At 47.4% G+C, this 22,851-nt stretch overlaps 1 protein-coding gene across 1 annotated transcript in view; it reads left to right on the forward strand.

Moving 5' to 3' along the window:
• CCDC191 (coiled-coil domain containing 191) overlaps positions 1-21,242 on the forward strand; it is a 49,087-nt gene extending 27,845 nt beyond the window's left edge. Inside the window, exons 12-17 of the mRNA XM_075592840.1 lie at positions 268-350; positions 2,550-2,651; positions 8,633-8,776; positions 12,192-12,344; positions 13,041-13,195; positions 19,711-21,242. Of these exons, the coding sequence (XP_075448955.1) occupies positions 268-350; positions 2,550-2,651; positions 8,633-8,776; positions 12,192-12,344; positions 13,041-13,195; positions 19,711-19,843 (770 nt within the window). The 3' untranslated portion in view covers positions 19,844-21,242. The remainder of the gene's footprint in view (positions 1-267; positions 351-2,549; positions 2,652-8,632; positions 8,777-12,191; positions 12,345-13,040; positions 13,196-19,710) is intronic.
• The last annotated feature ends 1,609 nt before the right edge of the window (positions 21,243-22,851 follow it).

Consider the following 22,851-nt stretch of genomic DNA (forward strand, 5'->3'; position numbering starts at 1 on the left):
TATCACGGTCATTTCCTTCTGTCATGTGCAATAAGAAAAGTTGAGAAGATGTTTCTTGACACACACACCCACATAAATATAGAATTTATTTATTTATGTTTGTCTTGAGAATCAGTAACACAGTCAGGCCTGCGCTATTTTAAGTGTAAATGGTCTAATTTATAGTAAATTAGAGCCCCGCTGCTGATGTTTATTTATATGGCCAGAATTGTACGTTTCCCCCGGTTATATGGGATGTAACTGGAAAACTTGTTGTTCCATTTTTAGCCATGGAAGAACGAGCGGCCCAGAGAGCTGAAAGAAAGAAAGAGTTGGAGGGGATGAGAAGGAAACGAGAGGATGACAAATTGGTGAGAATTCACATGGGGGATGTGGGTAAAACCCTCCGAACTGTCACCCTCACGTGGAGGATCGTCAGTGCAACTAGTGGAAAGGGGCAGTTACTTGTATCGCAGCTGTTCTGTGAAGAAGAGAAACCTTGCACATATCATCGGAGGAGAAAGGGAATTAATTATTTTATCACTGCACAGAATAGCAATTTAACTCGGGTGCAAGATACTGGGCTGGCCAAGTCAGAATAGATGTAACTGAGCCAAGCTTAAGGAGAGGCGGGGCTTAACACAATCTCTTCCTGCAAAATATTATTTCTCTGCGTGTAACCCCTCAAAGTGGCCCATATGCACTAAATGGTGCTACACTTTGGCACACCATATCTCCCATTTAAATGGATGCGAGTTAAGACGTGCTAAAGCTCAACACCCTTTAGTGCATATGGACCAAAGGGTGTTGTACAGTAGACTCATCTAATGCAGCGGTGCGCAAACTGGGGGGGCGTGATATTTTTTTGGGGGGGGGAACGGGCAGTTGCAGAGGTCCCCCGCTCTTCCCCTAGGCATTTAAATTAAATGCCGGGGGATCGCCAAGGCCTCGGCAACCTCTACTTACCGAGATTCAGCCGGCTTCAGGACGCGTGACCATGGTAATGCGGGGTCATGTGACGTCACTGTAGCCAAGCTAATGTGACGTCGAATGACGCTGCGGGTCACGTGACTTCCCACGCGCGATGTAAGGGGGGTGCAACAACGGCGAAGAGCAGGCGATGGGGGGGGGGCAGCAAAAAAAGTTTGCACACCCCTGATCTAATGTATTACTCCTAACAAGATTTGCCTGTGATGCGGTACTTTTTGATAAAGAGCCCCTGTTGACAGTTAATGAATAGTTAGTATTTTTTGGACAGCTGGAAAGAAGGTGATACCGGAACCAAGATCAAAAGCCAATCTGTAACCTTTTTGTGTATATTTCACCATGTGTTTTCAGCATGTATATTTCACCATGTGTTTTCAGCATGTATATTTCACCATGTGTTTTCAGCATGTATATTTCACCATGTGTTTTCAGCATGTATATTTCACCATGTGTTTTCAGCATGTATATTTCACCGTGTGTTTTCAGCATGTATATTTCACCGTGTGTTTTCAGCACAGGCAGAGCAAGGTTATATCTGTGCTTTGTGCACAGTGTGCTGACCGCTTTAGCTCCGAAGGACTCACGTACGATAACTCTCTTCTTGAAAGTAGTGTCTAGTAGGCGTTATACATTATTAATGAGAATGCCTTTAGGTGATCTGACAACTGTGAATTGTTATCGCCATTAAACATCTATTACATTCCCCATTTATAGGGTGTCAATAGATTACATCCTAAGTATAGTGTAATCCTGGCATAGTCACATTACTGATTGCACAGACTGCACACCTTTATCTTATGCACATGGACCCACCAAACATAAAGTTGGCATCTGTTAGACCCATGTGTTATTAGTTTACATCGATCTGTTTTTATGACTTGCTGTATACAGGATTGTATATTTTCTGTGTACTTTTTCTGCTCTCAAGCTGCCAGCTTTCCCCATGGAAAGTTTCATGTTTTCCCTGTTCAGGCAGTCAGTGCTGCTGTGTAAATTTCAACATAGTTGATACATATCACCTTTTTCCACCAGCCACTAGTCAGTTGCCCTGGCAACCTCCCAATGCTCATATTTTGAGATTGGTTTAGCCCTCTCCCCCTGCCCTTCTCTGTTATTGTTATGCCTCTTGGCTTGTTCCTGTCTGGAAAGGAAAGTGTGCTCTCTCTTTTCAACAGCAGACAAAGTGAGTAGACACATCTTCCACTGCTCCCTTAGAAAGGGATTCCTTTTTACCTTCCCCTGATAAAAAAAGCCACTACCTTTCAAATAGGATACTTCTCCTCACGAGACATTCCCTACCATAAACTACATGCAAGTACTTTTATATTTTTGTTAACCCCTCGCAATAAAGTTGAAGAAAATAGAAGGACTTTGTGTGCTTTAAAAAGGGGAATGAGTTTATGCTACATGGATCTTCTCACCTGCCACAAGTGAGCCTGGATCCAGAATAGTCCTATAATCCAACCTCTGTCCAAGATGTTATAGTTAACAGAACTTTGCATGTATAATGACTCTTTATCCCATGCAGTGGTAACTAATGTGCCCTCCCTGGGGTCTCCGCTCTTCCTTGTGCCGAACTGCAGGCTCAGCTTAAAGCAGAAGAGGAGGAGCGTGTGCAGAAGGAGGCAGCGGAGAGGGAAACTCAACTAGAAAGGAAGCGGGAGGAGAAGCAGCAGCAGAAACAGGTACCACATAGTATCACTGACATAAAACACACACACACTGTGTGCGTGGAAGGGGAAAAGGAACTGCGCTTCCCATTCTGCATCCACACCCACTGTCTCTTAGCGCTAAGATTGTGGGTACGGAGATAGCTATCAAGCATTCTCCTTGCAATCACCTGCAGGCTGGCAGGGAACATGCTGTAAATTAAAGCCCAGTCCTACCCAGCACCATATATTGGGTCAACACACACATTCCCAGCTAGCTCAAACTCCTACACCCACCACATCATGAATATATATTTATGTTAAAAAGAGAGCTACTGAGCGTGGCAAATGTATACAACAAAAGACAGGGGTGCCCAATGCTACATCCAATTGACAAAACATATATGGTAATAAGTATAAAGTTTAAATACTTGTATAATTGCGGTGGCGCTGTTGCGTTGTATAATTGCGGTGGCGCTGTTGTGTTGTATAATTGCGATGGCGCTGTTGCGTTGTATAATTGCGGTGGCGCTGTTGTGTTGTATAATTGCGGTGGCGCTGTTGCGTTGTATAATTGCGATGGCGCTGTTGTGTTGTATAATTGCGATGGCGCTGTTGTGTTGTATAATTGCGATGGCGCTGTATAATTGTGGTGGCGCTGTTGCGTTGTATAATTGCGGTGGCGCTGTTGCGTTGTATAATTGCGGTTGCGCTGTTGCGTTGTATAATTGGGGTGGCGCTGTTGCGTTGTATAATTGCGGTGGCGCTGTTGCGTTGTATAATTGCGATGGCGCTGTTGCGTTGTATAATTGCGGTGGCGCTGTTGCGTTGTATAATTGCGGTGGCGCTGTTGTGTTGTATAATTGCGGTGGCGCTGTTGCGTTGTATAATTGCGATGGCGCTGTTGCGTTGTATAATTGCGGTGGCGCTGTTGCGTTGTATAATTGCGGCGGCGCTGTTGCGTTGTATAATTGCGATGGCGCTGTTGTGTTGTATAATTGCGGTTGCGCTGTTGTGTTGTATAATTGCGATGGCGCTGTTGTGTTGTATAATTGCGATGGCGCTGTTGCGTTGTATAATGGCGGTGGCGCTGTTGTGTTGTATAATTGCGGTTGCGCTGTTGCGTTGTATAATTGCGATGGCGCTGTTGTGTTGTATAATTGCGATGGCGCTGTTGCGTTGTATAATTGCGATGGCGCTGTTGCGTTGTATAATTGCGGTGGCGCTGTTGTGTTGTATAATTGCGATGGCGCTGTTGCGTTGTATAATTGCGATGGCGCTGTTGCGTTGTATAATTGCGATGGCGCTGTTGCGTTGTATAATTGCGATGGCGCTGTTGTGTTGTATAATTGCGGTGGCGCTGTTGTGTTGTATAATTGCGGTGGCGCTGTTGCGTTGTATAATTGCGATGGCGCTGTTGTGTTGTATAATTGCGATGGCGCTGTTGTGTTGTATAATTGCGATGGCGCTGTATAATTGTGGTGGCGCTGTTGCGTTGTATAATTGCGGTGGCGCTGTTGCGTTGTATAATTGCGGTTGCGCTGTTGTGTTGTATAATTGCGATGGCGCTGTTGCGTTGGATAATTGCGGTGGCGCTGTTGCGTTGTATAATTGCGGTGGCGCTGTTGCGTTGTATAATTGCGACGGCGCTGTTGCGTTGTATAATTGCGATGGCTCTGTTGTGTTGTATAATTGCGATGGCGCTGTTGCGTTGTATAATTGCGATGGCGCTGTTGCGTTGTATAATTGCGGTGGCGCTGTTGCGTTGTATAATTGTGGTGGCGCTGTTGTGTTGTATAATTGCGGTGGCGCTGTTGCGTTGTATAATTGCGATGGCGCTGTTGTGTTGGATAATTGCGGTGGCGCTGTTGCGTTGTATAATTGCGGTGGCGCTGTTGCGTTGTATAATTGCGGTGGCGCTGTTGCGTTGTATAATTGCGGTTGCGCTGTTGTGTTGTATAATTGCGGTTGCGCTGTTGCGTTGTATAATTGCGGTTGCGCTGTTCCGTTGTATAATTGCGGTGGCGCTGTTGCGTTGTATAATTGCGATGGCGCTGTTGCGTTGTATAATTGCGATGGCGCTGTTGCGTTGTATAATTGCGGTGGCGCTGTTGCGTTGTATAATTGCGGTGGCGCTGTTGTGTTGTATAATTGCGGTGGCGCTGTTGCGTTGTATAATTGCGATGGCGCTGTTGCGTTGTATAATTGCGGTGGCGCTGTTGCGTTGTATAATTGCGGTTGCGCTGTTGCGTTGTATAATTGCGATGGCGCTGTTGCGTTGTATAATTGCGGTTGCGCTGTTGCGTTGTATAATTGCGATGGCGCTGTTGCGTTGTATAATTGCGGTGGCGCTGTTGCGTTGTATAATTGCGGTGGCGCTGTTGCGTTGTATAATTGCGATGGCGCTGTTGCGTTGTATAATTGCGGTGGCGCTGTTGCGTTGTATAATTGCGGTGGCGCTGTTGCGTTGTATAATTGCGGTTGCGCTGTTGCGTTGTATAATTGCGGTGGCGCTGTTGCGTTGTGTAATTGCGATGGCGCTGTTGCGTTGTGTAATTGCGGTGGCGCTGTTGCGTTGTATAATTGCGATGGCGCTGTTGCGTTGTATAATTGCGGTGGCGCTGTTGTGTTGTATAATTACGGTGGCGCTGTTGCGTTGTATAATTGCGATGGCGCTGTTGCGTTGTATAATTGCGGTGGCGCTGTTGCGTTGTATAATTTGTATAATTGCGATGGCGCTGTTGCGTTGTATAATTGCGGTGGCGCTGTTGCGTTGTATAATTGCGATGGCGCTGTTGCGTTGTATAATTGCGATGGCGCTGTTGCGTTGTATAATTGCGATGGCGCTGTTGCGTTGTATAATTGCGATGGCGCTGTTGCGTTGTATAATTTGTATAATTGCGATGGCGCTGTTGCGTTGTATAATTGCGGTGGCGCTGTTGCGTTGTATAATTGCGGTTGCGCTGTTGCGTTGTATAATTGCGGTTGCGCTGTTGCGTTGTATAATTGCGGTTGCGCTGTTGCGTTGTATAATTGCGATGGCGCTGTTGCGTTGTATAATTGCGGTGGCGCTGTTGCGTTGTATAATTGCGATGGCGCTGTTGCGTTGTATAATTGCGATGGCGCTGTTGCGTTGTATAATTGCGATGGCGCTGTTGCGTTGTATAATTGCGATGGCGCTGTTGCGTTGTATAATTGCGGTGGCGCTGTTGCGTTGTATAATTGCGGTTGCGCTGTTGCGTTGTATAATTGCAGTGGCGATGTTGCGTTGTATAATTGCGATGGCGCTGTTGCGTTGTATAATTGCGATGGCGCTGTTGCGTTGTATAATTGCGATGGCGCTGTTGCGTTGTATAATTGCGATGGCGCTGTTGCGTTGTATAATTGCGATGGCGTTGTTGCGTTGTATAATTGCGATGGCGCTGTTGCGTTGTATAATTGCGATGGCGCTGTTGCGTTGTATAATTGCGGTGGCGCTGTTGCGTTGTATAATTTGTATAATTGCGATGGCGCTGTTGCGTTGTATAATTGCGGTTGCGCTGTTGCGTTGTATAATTGCGGTTGCGCTGTTGCGTTGTATAATTGCGGTTGCGCTGTTGCGTTGTATAATTGCGATGGCGCTGTTGCGTTGTATAATTGCGGTGGCGCTGTTGAGTTGTATAATTGCGGTGGCGCTGTTGCGTTGTATAATTGCGATGGCGCTGTTGCGTTGTATAATTGCGATGGCGCTGTTGCGTTGTATAATTGCGATGGCGCTGTTGCGTTGTATAATTGCGATGGCGCTGTTGCGTTGTATAATTGCGGTGGCGCTGTTGCGTTGTATAATTTGTATAATTGCGATGGCGCTGTTGCGTTGTATAATTGCGGTTGCGCTGTTGCGTTGTATAATTGCGGTTGCGCTGTTGCGTTGTATAATTGCGGTTGCGCTGTTGCGTTGTATAATTGCGATGGCGCTGTTGCGTTGTATAATTGCGGTGGCGCTGTTGTGTTGTATAATTGCGGTGGCGCTGTTGCGTTGTATAATTGCGATGGCGCTGTTGCGTTGTATAATTGCGATGGCGCTGTTGCGTTGTATAATTGCGATGGCGCTGTTGTGTTGTATAATTGCGGTGGCGCTGTTGCGTTGTATAATTGCGATGGCGCTGTTGCGTTGTATAATTGCAGTGGCGATGTTGCGTTGTATAATTGCGATGGCGCTGTTGCGTTGTATAATTGCGGTGGCGCTGTTGCGTTGTATAATTGCGGTGGCGCTGTTGCGTTGTATAATTGCGATGGCGCTGTTGCGTTGTATAATTGCGGTTGCGCTGTTGCGTTGTATAATTGCAGTGGCGATGTTGCGTTGTATAATTGCGATGGCGCTGTTGCGTTGTATAATTGCGATGGCGCTGTTGCGTTGTATAATTGCGATGGCGCTGTTGCGTTGTATAATTGCGATGGCGCTGTTGCGTTGTATAATTGCGATGGCGTTGTTGCGTTGTATAATTGCGATGGCGCTGTTGCGTTGTATAATTGCGATGGCGCTGTTGCGTTGTATAATTGCGGTGGCGCTGTTGCGTTGTATAATTTGTATAATTGCGATGGCGCTGTTGCGTTGTATAATTGCGGTTGCGCTGTTGCGTTGTATAATTGCGGTTGCGCTGTTGCGTTGTATAATTGCGGTTGCGCTGTTGCGTTGTATAATTGCGATGGCGCTGTTGCGTTGTATAATTGCGGTGGCGCTGTTGTGTTGTATAATTGCGGTGGCGCTGTTGCGTTGTATAATTGCGATGGCGCTGTTGCGTTGTATAATTGCGATGGCGCTGTTGCGTTGTATAATTGCGATGGCGCTGTTGCGTTGTATAATTGCGGTGGCGCTGTTGCGTTGTATAATTGCGATGGCGCTGTTGCGTTGTATAATTGCGATGGCGATGTTGCGTTGTATAATTGCGATGGTGCTGTTGCGTTGTATAATTGCGATGGCGCTGTTGCGTTGTATAATTGCGATGGCGCTGTTGCGTTGTATAATTGCGGTGGCGCTGTTGCGTTATATAATTGCGGTGGCGCTGTTGCGTTGTATAATTGCGGTGGCGCTGTTGCGTTGTATAATTGCGATGGCGCTGTTGCGTTGTATAATTGCGGTGGCGCTGTTGCGTTGTATAATTGCGGTGGCGCTGTTGCGTTGTATAATTGCGGTTGCGCTGTTGCGTTGTATAATTGCGGTTGCGCTGTTGCGTTGTATAATTGCAGTGGCGATGTTGCGTTGTATAATTGCGGTGGTGCTGTTGCGTTGTATAATTGCGGTGGTGCTGTTGCGTTGTATAATTGCGATGGCGCTGTTGCGTTGTATAATTGCAGTGGCGATGTTGCGTTGTATAATTGCGATGGCGCTGTTGCGTTGTATAATTGCGGTGGCGCTGTTGCGTTGTATAATTGCGGTGGCGCTGTTGCGTTGTATAATTGCGATGGCGCTGTTGCGTTGTATAATTGCGATGGCGCTGTTGCGTTGTATAATTGCGGTGGCGCTGTTGCGTTGTATAATTGCGGTGGCGCTGTTGCGTTGTATAATTGCGGTGGCGCTGTTGCGTTTTATAATTGCGGTGGCGCTGTTGCGTTGTATAATTGCGATGGCGCTGTTGCGTTGTATAATTGCGGTGGCGCTGTTGCGTTGTATAATTGCGGTGGCGCTGTTGCGTTGTATAATTGCGGTGGCGCTGTTGCGTTGTATAATTGCGGTGGCGCTGTTGCGTTGTATAATTGCGGTGGCGCTGTTGCGTTGTATAATTGCAGTGGCGCTGTTGCGTTGTATAATTGCGGTGGCGCTGTTGCGTTGTATAATTGCGGTGGCGCTGTTGCGTTGTATAATTGCGGTGGCGCTGTTGCGTTGTACAATTGCGGTGGCGCTGTTGCGTTGTATAATTGCGGTGGCGGTGTTGCGTTGTATAATTGCGGTGGCGCTGTCTCGTTTGCTTTTTTCGCCGTGCTTTGGTTTGTACCAGCGTCACCATTTTTAGACCTTTCCTTTCCCTTTGATTCCCAAGAAAGAGCTGGAGAGGGCGGCGAGGCTGCAAAGGGAGCAGGAGCTTCAGGAAAAGGCCAGAGCGCATTATGAGAAGATCCTGCTGAGATCCCGGGGGCTGGAGCCCTGGAAGAAGCTAATGGCAGAGTCCAGACACCACATGGAGGTAACAATATGGTGACTAGTCTGGACAGGAGGTAGATTTGTGGCCGTGTAGAAAGCTTGCAACATATTTGTTACAAAACAAAAGAAAAAACAGCGCAAAAATACCTCATAGTGTAGTATATTGAAAGATAATATTTTATAACAAAGGTGAGTATTGCACGTACATCAGGATAAAAAAACACACAGCATGACATGTTAGGGACATGTTACCACTCGGCGGGACAGCAGCACAGGAACACGGTGTGTAGGCTTGGGTTTCCTTCCTCTGGTAGCAGGGGCCCAGGATCGAAGAGACCACATGGAGAGGGCGCGTCCTGTATTTCTTTTACCCATTGAGGCATTTCCCTATTGAGCAGCTGTGTTTGGGACATTCGCTTGTCATTCGCGACGCGGACGGTAGAGAGACGCCACTTGATGACGTCATACGCACACGCGGACTAACCCGGAACCGGCCAGGAGTATTACCTCCTCTGAATCGACGGCAGCGGTATCCCCACCGCTAAGGAAGGAATTTCGACTTCGAGTTGGTCTCTTCGATCCTGGGCCCCTGCTACCAGAGGAAGGAAACCCAAGCCTATACCCGGTGTTCCTGTGCCGCTGTCCCGCTGAGTGGTAACATGTCCCTAACATGTCATGCTGTGTGTTTTTTTATCCTGATGTACGTGCAATACTCACCTTTGTTATAAAATATTATTTTTTAATATACTACACTATGAGGTATTTTTGCGCTGTTTTTTCTTTTGTTTTGTACTAGTTTGGAGTGCTGAGCCATCCCACCAGAACAGCGGCACAAACCTCATCCTAATCAGGTCGTTTTATTTCCCTAAAGGGTCACAATATCACCAATCACTTTATTACCACCTATGAGCGCAGATTACACTTTTGTAACATATTTGTTAGCATAAAGCATATACAGATGTCACTTCTTTGTTCCTGAGTTTGCAAGTGTGGGTTACACTCACATACGAGCTTCACATTGCACAGCCAGCATTCAGCCTTGCACTGAGACCCAAAAGCTCGAAATAGCTGTCTGTGGGTAGGTTACTGGCTCTGCACTTCTTAACCCAGACTGTGCTGAAAAGCTGTGTAAGGCCTCGGACATGATAAAAAAATACCACGCTGAGCCGTGCAGGACGCTCATGCTCTCCTGCTCAAGCAGGAGCTTTTTTTGTGTCCTCTCATGAGCGTCAGCGAGCACGCTTGAGAGGCGTGCTTGGGAGGCGGGGCGGGTGGCGAGGCGGTGCTAGCACGTCACGGCGCCGACGTCACTGAGTGCCATTGGCTGTTGCCGGTCACGTGACCGGCCCTCTGCTTCCCTCAGTGCAAAAACTAAAATCTGACTGTCAACTGAAAGTCAGCACGCTTCCGCACGCCTGCATGTTAAATTGGGTGAGAAGTAAAGCATGACACTGTGCTCATTTGCATGTCATTACCCAGAATCCTTGGCTGCAGTGGAAACATTGTATGCTAAGAGATAATGGGAGATGTAGTAAACCGGTGCTTCAAAGGTTAATTGTAATTATAAGCACTCCGCTTAAGAGATAATGGGGAAAGGCAGCATTGCCGACCTGTCGTGAGCACATTCACGTCTCAAAGTTGTATTTTTATTTGCAGCGCATGAAATGTAAGGCACTTTTTAATGAAGCATCATACATTTGACTGATGTCTTCACCCAGTGAGCTTCTCGCCATCTCAGACCTGGGAGAGATTGTTTTAATTAAAGATAACAGAAAGTAAGAGATTGAGACTGACACAGAACCTGGAAGGTGCCGTTATAATGTCTAAAAAAGCAGTCTCCGGGCCAACAACCCGGGATGCCCCTCGCAGGGGTCTAAAAGGATCATGCGTGGTAAAACTGGGTGCTAAGGCAAAAAAGGATCAAGTCAGGAAACACAACGACTGTAGTAGATAAGAAGTATCCAAGCACGCCAAAAACAGGAGATCAAGTAAATGCAAAAAAGGGCATTTAATGATTACAAAGTCATCGAAGCATCCACCGTTTCGGTGCAAGGCATGTATCCCTGATGAAGGCGCTTTGGTGCAAAGCATGTATCCCTGATGAAGGCGCTTTGGTGCAAAGCATGTATCCCTGATGAAGGCGCTTTGGTGCAAAGCATGTATCCCTGATGAAGGCGCTTTGGTGCAAAGCATGTATCCCTGATGAAGGCGCTTTGGTGCAAAGCATGTATCCCTGATGAAGGCGCTTTGGTGCAAAGCATGTATCCCTGATGAAGGCGCTTTGGTGCAAAGCATGTATCCCTGATGAAGGCGCTTTGGTGCAAAGCATGTACCCTGATGAAGGCGCTTTGGTGCAAAGCATGTATCCCTGATGAAGGCGCTTTGGTGCAAAGCATGTATCCCTGATGAAGGCGCTTTGGTGCAAAGCATGTATCCCTGATGAAGGCGCTTTGGTGCAAAGCATGTATCCCTGATGAGGGCGCTTTGGTGCAAAGCATGTATCCCTGATGAGGGCGCTTTGGTGCAAAGCATGTATCCCTGATGAGGGCGCTTTGGTGCAAAGCATGTATCCCTGATGAGGGCGCTTTGGTGCAAAGCATGGATCCCTGATGAAGGCGCTTTGGTGCAAAGCATGTATCCCTGATGAAGGAGCTTTGGTGCAAAGCATGTATCCCTGATGAAGGCGCTTTGGTGCAAAGCATGTATCCCTGATGAAGGCGCTTTGGTGCAAGGCATGTATCCCTGATGAAGGCGCTTTGGTGCAAAGCATGGATCCCTGATGAAGGCGCTTTGGTGCAAAGCATGTTCCCTGATGAAGGCGCTTTGGTGCAAAGCATGTATCCCTGATGAAGGAGCTTTGGTGCAAAGCATGTATCCCTGATGAAGGCGCTTTGGTGCAAAGCATGTATCCCTGAGGAAGGAGCTTTGGTGCAAAGCATGTATCCCTGATGAGGGTGCTTTGGTGCAAAGCATGTATCCCTGATGAGGGCGCTTTGGTGCAAAGCATGTATCCCTGATGAGGGCGCTTTGGTGCAAAGCATGTATCCCTGATGAAGGCGCTTTAGTGCAAAGTATGTATCCATGATGAAGGCGCTTTGGTGCAAAGCATGTATCCCTGATGAAGGCGCTTTGCCCTGAGACGGTGGATGCTTGGATGACTTGGTAGTCATTAAATGACCTTTTTTCCATTGAGTTGATCTCTTGTTTTTGGTGTGCTTGGCTGCTGCTTATCCATTATAATATCTACATTGCTTAAACCCTTTCTAGCACCTCACATTTACATTCTTCACATCACAAGCCGACACACTATGCTGAAGCAGCTTTGGGAATAAGGCCCGAGTTGAGTGCGTGGCTCTGCGAGCGTACAACAGTTTCTGTTCCAAGTGGAACGTTGCAGAAGAAAACCATACTGGTGACGGCTATCCGAGAAGTGACTCTTTGTTTGTACACGTGGTTAGCGGGCAGGGAGACATCACGGCTCCGGGGTGCAGAGGAGATGTCTGCTGGGCTGGCTTCAAGCTGTGAAAGAGATGGTGGCCAAGAAGAACTCGCGGGCAGAGGAGCTGTGGTCTCGCATACTGACACGGAGGAGCTTCCAGCGATGGGTGAAGGTGAGTGCGGGCGTCAGATCCGGCTGCCACGATTAAAGGTAGTTTTATAATATCATTATCTTTGGTTTTTATAAAGTGCTGGTATTGCAGGCAGGACAATGCAGGCTCAGTACCGTGATTAAACCTTTAGTCAGGAAAGGGACAGACCAAACTTTTCTTCCGCTCTGCTAAATTCCATATACTTGTGTTTCTTTATTTAACTAATGATGGCGTCATAATCGCTTTGCAAGCAATGAAAAAAAAAAACAGAACGTTTTGCCTGTGTGCCTTCCAGGGCTGACAAACAGTCTGATCACCAATAGACACCAGATAAAGATTGTAAACAATCCCAATAGCATTTGGTAACCATGGCAGTGTCAATGCCTGACCTAAGAAAAAGTTAACTTCATCATAAGGAAGGCTTCAGAATGGAACGAGGTCTTTGTAGCTGGTCTACATTCTGCGTGTATTGTTACCTCATGTACAGTGCTGAGCACACTATAGTTTTCACATGATTAGTTAACCCCAAGTCCAATGTGCATGACTTAAATTGTAGAATTCTTCAGGCTCAGTGTCCAGGGTTAATGTCTGTGATTAGTGCTCTCATCCCGCTGTGCCGTCCTCTCCCTGTTCTCTTCCATTTCCCGCGTGCTTCTGCGGTACGGAGCTCGGTTCGCTGTAGCGGTTGTATAATAACTTTGCGTCTGTGTCTGTCAGTACAAGGATCATTTGTTCATCCTGGAGGAAAGAGCAGACAGACGCTACAAGGCCTCTCATCAGCGGAAGACATTCCTGGCTTGGTTGGACTTGGTTCAAGAGGAGAAAAGTGCATTCTGGGAAAAGCAGCAGATGGCGGCAGAGCACAGTCAGAGGTAGGTAGTGAAGGGGTTAATTGTGTGCTATTCGCTTGCACTTATCCATAACAAGGAGAAGAAAAGTGATATCAAAAAGGCACAATGTAACAATTTAAACCAAGTGATATTTTCTTAAATAAGAAAATCAATGAAGTGAATAATTCAATTAGTGTAATTTATAAGCCTAATAGCTCCGTGATTTAGTTGAAAACATAAAAAAAATAAAAGTAATCGTAAGTTGCAGCTCAAACCCTTGTAGTGATTGCTTTTTTTCAATCCAGTAGTTGATTTAGTCCAAGTCATGGGAGCGCAAATATATATATAGAGAAAGTAGAAAAATCAAAAATAGTGCAATATGTCCATCAAGTGTATAAATCCAATTGTGCGTATCCTATAGAGTGTGTACTCACATACTCCTAATTCTTTTAAACAAATCCAATACAGTGGCAATGTGGTATCTCTCGGCGTCTTGTTGTGTGGGAACCTTCATAGGAAAATTCAACCCACATAGCGTAGTAGACTGATAAAATAATGGTATCTATATGTAACAGGTGTTCCCCCAGCCTCTGGGAGATGTCACTGCTACCTGGTGTTGTGCTGCTCACCTGCTGGGCTTACAGGATACTTAGGGTCCGCCGGTGGTAGTGGGGACAAACAGGACAGGCTTTAGGAATATTCACAGCTCTTCACTCGGTGCAGCGCCTCCATTCCCCGCTAGCCTGGGTGCAGTTCCTGCAGAAAACCCTCTTGCACGCCCCCTGATAAACTGCAGTCACAGGCAGGAGTATATACAGTCTCAGACAGGAGTATATACAGTCTCAGGCTGGAGTATGTACACTCTCAGACAGGAGTATATACAGTCTCAGGCAGGAGTATATACAGTCTCAGGCAGGCGTATATACCGTCTCAGGCAGGAGTATATACAGTCTCAGGCAGGAGTATATACAGTCACAGGCAGGAGTATATACAGTCTCAGGCAGGAGTATATACAGTCTCAGGCAGGCGTATATACAGTCTCGGGCAGGAGTATATACAGTCTCGGGCAGGCGTATATACAGTCTCGGGCAGGAGTATATACAGTCTCGGGCAGGAGTATATACAGTCTCGGGCAGGCGTATATACAGTCTCGGGCAGGCGTATATACAGTCTCGGGCAGGCGTATATACAGTCTCGGGCAGGAGTATATACAGTCTCGGGCAGGAGTATATACAGTCTCGGGCAGGAGTATATACAGTCTCGGGCAGGAGTATATACAGTCTCGGGCAGGCGTATATACAGTCTCGGGCAGGAGTATATACAGTCTCGGGGAGGCGTATATACAGTCTCGGGCAGGAGTATATACAGTCTCGGGCAGGAGTATATACAGTCTCGGGCAGGAGTATATACAGTCTCGGGCAGGAGTATATACAGTTTCGGGCAGGAGTATATACAGTCTCGGGCAGGCGTATATACAGTCTCGGGCAGGCGTATATACAGTCTCGGGCAGGCGTATATACAGTCTCGGGCAGGAGTATATACAGTCTCGGGCAGGAGTATATACAGTCTCGGGGAGGCGTATATACAGTCTCGGGCAGGAGTATATACAGTCTCGGGCAGGAGTATATACAGTCTCGGGCAGGAGTATATACAGTCTCGGGCAGGAGTATATACAGTCTCGTGCAGGAGTATATACAGTCTCGGGCAGGAGTATATACAGTCTCGGGTTTGAGTATATACAGTCTCGGGCAGGAGTATATACAGTCTCGGGTAGGAGTATATACAGTCTCGGGCAGGAGTATATACAGTCTCGGGCAGGAGTATATACAGTCTCGGGCAGGCGTATATACAGTCTCGGGCAGGCGTATATACAGTCTCGGGCAGGCGTATATACAGTCTCGGGCAGGCGTATATACAGTCTCGGGCAGGCGTATATACAGTCTCGGGCAGGCGTATATACAGTCTCGGGCAGGCGTATATACAGTCTCGGGCAGGAGTACATACAGTCTCGGGCAGGAGTATATACAGTCTCGGGCAGGAGTACATACAGTCTCGGGCAGGAGTACATACAGTCTCGGGGAGGCGTATATACAGTCTCGGGCAGGCGTATATACAGTCTCGGGCAGGAGTATATACAGTCTCGGGCAGGAGTATATACAGTCTCGGGCAGGCGTATATACAGTCTCGGGCAGGCGTATATACAGTCTCGGGCAGGAGTATATACAGTCTCGGGCAGGCGTATATACAGTCTCGGGCAGGAGTATATACAGTCTCGGGTAGGAGTATATACAGTCTCGGGCAGGAGTATATACAGTCTCGGGCAGGAGTATATACAGTCTCGGGCAGGAGTATATACACTTCTCCATAGGCTCCCTGGAATCAGCCTCCAGGGCCTGAGGCCCTAAAGGTCTATCCCTTGCTCCCCTATTCTCCGGTGGAGTAAGGGGTAGTATCCCACTCCCCTGCGGGAAGGGAAGGAAGGTGGCCAGAGCCCTGGCTCCACACTTCCAACTCCACAGAGAACACTACATTTAGGCTCTGCAGCCCCTTATGTACCCAGGGGGAGGGTCCTAGGTTTGAGCCCCTGAGAGGGCAGTACACATACCTTAGCGCCCCCCCACCCTTGTTACTCAACGGAGCTGTTAACTGCAGTGAAACCCAGATTAACCTAGCACTGCCTGCACTGGTACAGGGCTTATGTGTTAGTCAGGGCAGATTAGTAGCCAAGGGGATGCATATCTATATGTAGCCAAGTAAAATATTGCACTCACATGATGCTGTAGGATAGATAAAGAACAGGCTGGCGGTAGGCTTGGCTGCTTGGCGTGCACACCGCTCCTTCCCACAGCTACACTTGCGTCTCCTGTCTCCCCCCCCTGTGGCTTGCTCCTGCACTTCTTGGTTTGGAGTATCCGGATGATTCACCGCTTCAGCAGAGAACTCAGCAGCACCGCAGTCGGCGTCCCGCATGGCGGTAGCAGAAGTCACTTAAGCGTTTCACCGGATCCCCGGTCTCCTCAGATGTGACGGCAGAATCTTAAAGATGTCTTTAAATACCCTCACTGACCGCTGTGATTGGCTAAAGTAGGGGAATACTCAGGAAAGTGCCTGATTACTAAATCGTTACACCTGTTACCTTACTAGTGTAACAATGTATGCACAATAAAGCTAATCCTCAATATAGACATATTGGGCCTCCAACAGGTCAAGTTTTCAGGATTTCCCTTCAGCACACGGGGTGCAGTCATGGTGACTGAACCACTGATTGTGCCACTTATGCTTAAGCAGGGATATCCTGAAAACCTGACCTGTTGGTGGCCCTTGATGATTAGGACTCCCAGCTCTGCCTGACCAGAAGGCGTAAGGTACTGACATTACACAGCAGGATTACCAGGATTGTATCCAACCAGCCAACACTGCTGTGCATCCTCATGGTTTTACCTACAAACCTTACTCTGAATATGAAAAGCAACGGTCAGGATTTGATATTTATAAAGCACTATGCACAAAGTAAGAACGTATGTCAGAGGCCCCTAGCTACATTCAGGGTGGGATCCTGGCGCTGTGGTCTGCAGCTTTCTTGGAGAGAGAAGAAAGGTACAATGACATTATTACATATCCTCCAGCTGCACCTATTTAGTGGGTACACTACATGCTGTTGGCTCCTGTAAGACATGTCTATTACAGAGAACTGTAGCTGTACCTACAGTATTACACATAAAGGTTTTTGTATGGGGTAAGCTGCAGGTTATGGGACTTCCATAGGGATTGATGGCAAGTATCCCGTCCAGCACGAGGAGGGGAACAACAGTGGTACCTATTTTATGCCGACAAAATGTTGGCGGCTCTGTTATTATTACCCAGTTACAAGTGGGTACATTTGGGCACGGAGGACAAGTGTAAGATTCCACAACGCAAGTGTCTCCGGCTGGAATCAAACCCACAAGCTTGTGTGTGTGTGTGTGTGTTGAAATTGTCACCTCCGCCTCTTCCCCGTGTTGTTGATCACTCCAGCAGCAGCGAGATGTATTCCATGATCACACACAGTTGAGTGTAAGGGAATGCGGCTACAAGCAAAGCCGCAGGTTTATGCATCCAAAAGCACAACTTCATCCACTACTCCAGTCGGAAGCAAAATATGACTATAAGTAGGCAAGCTGGAGGCAGCCTCAGTTTGGAGAAGAGCAGCCTCTCACCATGCGGAGGCAGTCACGTGGCGGGGGTCAGTGTCTCTCTGGGAGACAGCATTTGTTACTGGGGTAGAAGTCTTGTGTCACTGGAGGGGGTGCAGTATTGATCTTGGTGGTGTTGAATCTGACAATGGGAGGAGCACAGTGTCTGCCACTAGCAGTATCGGGGGTGGTACATTTCTATGGCCTTTAACTGATGCCACACTGCAGGGGGAGCTCAAGTCTCTGGTTATTACTGTGCCGCTTCTCTCCTCTGCCACAGAAGTAGCCTAGCGGGGGAAAGGGACAGGAACAAGCAGTGACTTGTGAAGGAACTCTTATGCCCTTTAATGAATACTTAAGGCCTTTGAAGGTCATATGTGTCTCATTTATTTATATTTATTTTATTTATAAAATGTGTTACCAGGAAATAATACATTGGATTTACCTCTCGTTTTCAAGTATGTCCTGGGCACAGAGTTATGATGACAAATACATGGTTACATAGGAGAAGAGAGGTTATACATTATATACAAGACATTGCATGCACAGTTAGAGATAATATGTTATAGGCGTATGTAACAGTTACAGACCGGATTAAAATGTGAGACAGCTTTAGTTTTGAAAGAACTTAGACTGGTGGCGGCTGTGAGAGTCTCAGGCAGAATGTTCCAGTTGTGGGGTGCACAGTAAGAGAAGGAGGAGCGGCCGGATACTTTGCTGAACCTTGGGACCATGAACAAGTCTGATCTCAGATGATAGGTGCTGCATGTGGTAGGGGTGAGGAGCTTGTTCAGATAGCTGGGTAGCTTGTCTAGAAAGTATTTGAAGGCAAGAGAGGAGAGATGAACTTTGCGCCTAGACTCAAGTGATGACCAGTCTAGTTCTTTGAGCATTTCGCAGTGATGTGTGTTGTAGTTGCATTGGAGGACAAAACGGCATTAAGCCAACAAATAACGAGCCTGGCAATATACCTAGCCTTTTAGGCACGTACTGCTGAGAACGCAAAGCTACTGTAGGAATTGTCCTTTCACTGTAGTTGTCTTAGTGATAATTAAAGCTGGGCTAACAAGTTCAGTATGTGTTCATTAGAGATCTCCCAAAATCCTGCTCTTCTGATGGGCCTCAAGGACTGAACTTCAGTACCACAGATTTAATCTATGAAGGACCTTAATGTTAGCCCCCCAAAATCACAACCTACAACAAATCTCTGCGTTATCCTGACGTATTGTATTTGCGTGTATTTCATGCCACCTGCATAGGCAGATCTTTATCAGCATAGTATATCGGACATGATGCCGGGGGACATATTACCCAAGTGAGGAAAAGTGCATCATATGAAAGAGAACATTGGGAGAAAGCGTGTAAGCTCCTTGTGCAGAATCTCCTACATCGTATTTAGGAAGCGTTGCATAGACAGTAGGAATACATGCAAGAGCAGCAATTTAATAGGACGTGTTCTGAGTGAAGAGAGTTGATCTGTTCTGTAGTAAACGTCCAAAAATAATCTACTGGAACGCCTCCTTCAGAAAGTCATGTGTCAGACGGTGACAGGAGGAGCCTGGGAAATAGTGAGGAGGAGTCTGGGAAATAGGAGGAGGGGCCTGGGAAATAGTGAGGAGGAGGGGCCTGGGATATAGTGAGGAGGAGCCTGGGAAATAGTGAGGAGGAGGAGCCTAGGAAATAGGAGGAGGGGCCTGGGAAATAGTGAGGAGGAGGAGCCTGGGAAATAGTGAGGAGGAGTCTTTGAAATAGGAGGAGGGGCCTGGGAAATAGTGAGGAGGAGGGGCCTGGGAAATAGTGAGGAGGAGGGGGGGCCTGGGAAATAGTGAGGAGGAGCCTGGGAAATAGTGAGGAGGAGGGGGAGCCTGGGAAATAGGAGGGGCCTGGGAAATAGTGAGGAGGAGGAGCCAGGGAAATAGTGAGGAGGAGGAGCCTGGGAAATAGTGAGGAGGAGGAGCCAGGGAAATAGTGAGGAGGAGGCGGAGCCTGGGAAATAGTGAGGAGGCGGAGCCTGGGAAATAGTGAGGAGGAGGAGCCAGGGAAATAGTGAGGAGGAGGCGGAGCCTGGGAAATAGTGAGGAGGAGGAGCCTGGGAAATAGGAGGAGGAGCCTGGGAAATAGTGAGGAGGAGGCAGAGCCTGGGAAATAGTGAGGAGGAGTTACAAAGGTACTGAGCATTCAGAGAAGGACTTCTGGTTACTGGCGATGGATCTGGGGTTGAGCTTTGTTAGCGAGCCGGCAGATTCAGCGGGGAAGTCATCCAGCCGTTTGCTCTGGAGATAGCTCTGTGTCCCACTGGCAGAGGATTCACGCGAGTTGTACATGACCTCATACTACGGGCGGTCCAGCTACTCATTACATTCCTGTTTTGTTTTTGCCTGGCAGGCGAGTAATCCTGACCGCATTCAGAACGTGGAGAAATTTCCCACTATTTATGAGAGACCTGAAGCTGAAGGAGGAAAGACGGGAGCTGCTGAGAAAGAAAGTGGCTGAAATCCTCCCGGACTTTAGGATGTGACATACAAGATCTGCTCTACGCCCTGGAACACACAGCGTGTGCTGTCCATGGGGCCCAGTCCTCATCAGCATTTAGAACTGGCTTCTGAACCCACTCGGCCTGTTCTGTTTCCAGGCAGTGAGATAAGGACATGGCTTGTGTCCTGTCATCTCTACATATATTTAACCCCTTCACGGGCAGAGGATCCTGTAACACATTGTGCTGCATGGACGATACTTCTGCATACTGTCGGCAAACTTTTGAGCAAGAAAGTCGTCCAGGTGTAAACGTTTTCCACGAGCCGATATTTTACATCGTGTTTCTCCCTATCGGTGCAAATATGTTCATTTGTTTCTCTTTTTATTATTGAATTAGGGTTGTTATTCTTTCTTACTAAGCATTATTAAAATATGAGCATGTTTATAAGGACGGCAACTTAAATATGATCATTTTCTTGGAACAAATTCCACCAAATGCCCCATATCTCCAAACCAAGGGAGGCCAACTCCTGTCCTCAAGGGCCACCAACAGGTCAGGTTTTCAGGATATCCCTGCTTCAGCACAGGAGGTGCAGTCTTCGACTGAGCCACAGATTGAGCCACTTGCGCTCAATCCCCAAACCTTCCAGTACAGGTGGCCCTTGAAGACTGGAGTTGGCCACCCCTGATCTAAACGGCGAATCCGGCGCTATCGCGCGGAAAGCCCCCTTGAAGTGAATAGGGCTTTCCGTGCGATACTGCTGGATCGGCGCAATCGCAGGTTTATAGAATAAGGGTCAAATATTTTTTTTAATTTGCTGTCTTTCACTACGCCTGTGAAATGTTTATTGAGAAAAAACAAAAAAGCAACATTTTTACGTTAACAGCTAAATGTATCGCTGCGTGATTTTTTTTTCCGTGCCGGATTGAAGCAGGAGGTCTCCAGCGTTAATTTCAGCTTTGGTGGCCCCCTGCTTCCAGAGATACCGGCACCCCCACGGAGGTGTCTCTGCGGGCAGGGAACTAGCGGCTTCAATGTCCCACGGGCCGACAGGAAGCCGTGACGCCATCCCTTGCAGCTTCCTGTCGGCCGTCGTGACCGGGACATTTAAACACGGCGGAGATACCAGCAGCACATACACCGCTCGGCTCCGGAGACCCCCTGCTTCAATCCTGTCATTAAAAAAAAATGAAATCACGCCATGCTACACGGTTCGCTGCTTTTCCTGCTGAACTCCAGATAAAAGTTTGCACGATTTTCAGAAAAGATTCGCATGAACGTTTTCCATCTCTGGTTCTAGACTCCTCTGGTCGTGAAAGAGTTATTACTAGGACAGAATGATCCATCACTCATTTTCCTACAAGATTTGTATTATTATACCAATAAACAAGTGAGAAATGATTCCTAAATAAAACGTGCAGCACTTTTGACCAGCACCAGACATCTCGGTATATAATACAGTTTATTGGTAGATATTATGGCGGCTGTGTATCAAGTACTGCTACAGTTAATGGAGAAAGTTATTAATCCTGTTGTGTGTCCAGGTACCAATGTAAGAAGGGACTTTGCACGGTTGGGACCCTTGAATGGGCATTGAATGTGTATTAGAGCTTGTCACGGTAACTTATGACAAGATATAATATACACCAAATAACTGGGTTGAACTGAACGAGGCTTAGATATAATAAAGTATATTTATTCCTTAGATAGGTGAACACAGCAATATAGTACAATTAACAGACAAGAAGGTAACACTTACTTAGGGGGTTGGGATGAAGAAGTATCAAAGAGCAATTCTCCAGCAATCAGGTATCAATCAAGATGTAATAAGAAGACAAAAGCTGTAGGGTTGACAACAGTTTATATATCTTTGTAACCCTATTCTTAACATTGAGTACAGGCTATTGTAGAGCAATTACCTGTACCCAATCTCTACCGTGGGAACACAGTTTAACCCATGCCCCCCAGCTAGTTGGTCCATGCGTACTGGGACTCTGAGGGTCTCATTTCTGTAGCCCCACATCTAAATCAGGGGCGCCGGGCAGTCTACCAGATGGGATATCTAGCAGGATACTCTTTGTTTGTAAGTGTGAGTTATAACACCCACAAACCACTCCAGCTTCATGCTTCTCCGCCCTCATGTAAACAGTTAGAGTGGCTGAGTCTTTTGATCAGGGCCGGGTTCCTAGACTTTGGGTTGCCCCCCTGACCATTTGCATTCCTTAATGTGCAGGAATCTTCGCGGGCTTTTGTCCCCGCTTTGAAATACACTAGGGTTCTGAATATACACACATATTAAAATAACCGGTTCTGTTAGGTCCAGCGGGTCCAAACTCCCCAGACCCTAATAACGGAAGTGGGACACTATAGGGTCCAAGTTTCAGCCTGCTGCGACCTTCAGAACCAGAGTTTTACAAATACCACATAAACCGTTTCATAGTTTATTATAAAATTCTCAGCTGAAAAAGAAATCTCAGTTTTTCACTAAATCCCCATTGTAAACCACGGGCTCCGCCACGATAGGCTTTCAACGGGGAATCTCCGCCATTGGCGTCTATGGGAGTCGGCCGCCATAGACTTACAATGGGGATTCGCCGCCGACTTCTCCGCCATAGCCGGTCAATGGGGAGACGGTCGCCATTGAAGTCTATGGGGAAAACTCACAAACCGTCGGGTTGGTCGGACAGGGTCGGGAGTGGCTCTGCGGTCATGCCGGAACCGTGACCGCAGGCACCCCAAATCCCGGCCCTCTGAACCCTCCAGAACCAGAGATATGGGCTTATGGTTTACCTTATTTCGGACTTAGCCGTTTTCTCGTGCTGCTTCTGCCGCCGCCATTGAAACCTATGGTGCGACCCGCTCAGCCAGCACAACCCTTTCTGGGGGTCCTGGATTCTTGGACCCGGTGGTGGTCAAGTGAGGCGCGGCCTAGGAGCTAGGGGCAAAATAATTTTATTTCTGGGTGCCCTAGAACCTAAGATTCCCACGCCACTTGTCGTTGAACTTGAACTAACAGTGATAAAAGCTCTTTTTCAGATAAAGTATCCGCT

Source organism: Ascaphus truei, chromosome 3, assembly GCF_040206685.1.
Source record: "Ascaphus truei isolate aAscTru1 chromosome 3, aAscTru1.hap1, whole genome shotgun sequence".
Taxonomy (NCBI): domain Eukaryota; kingdom Metazoa; phylum Chordata; class Amphibia; order Anura; family Ascaphidae; genus Ascaphus; species Ascaphus truei.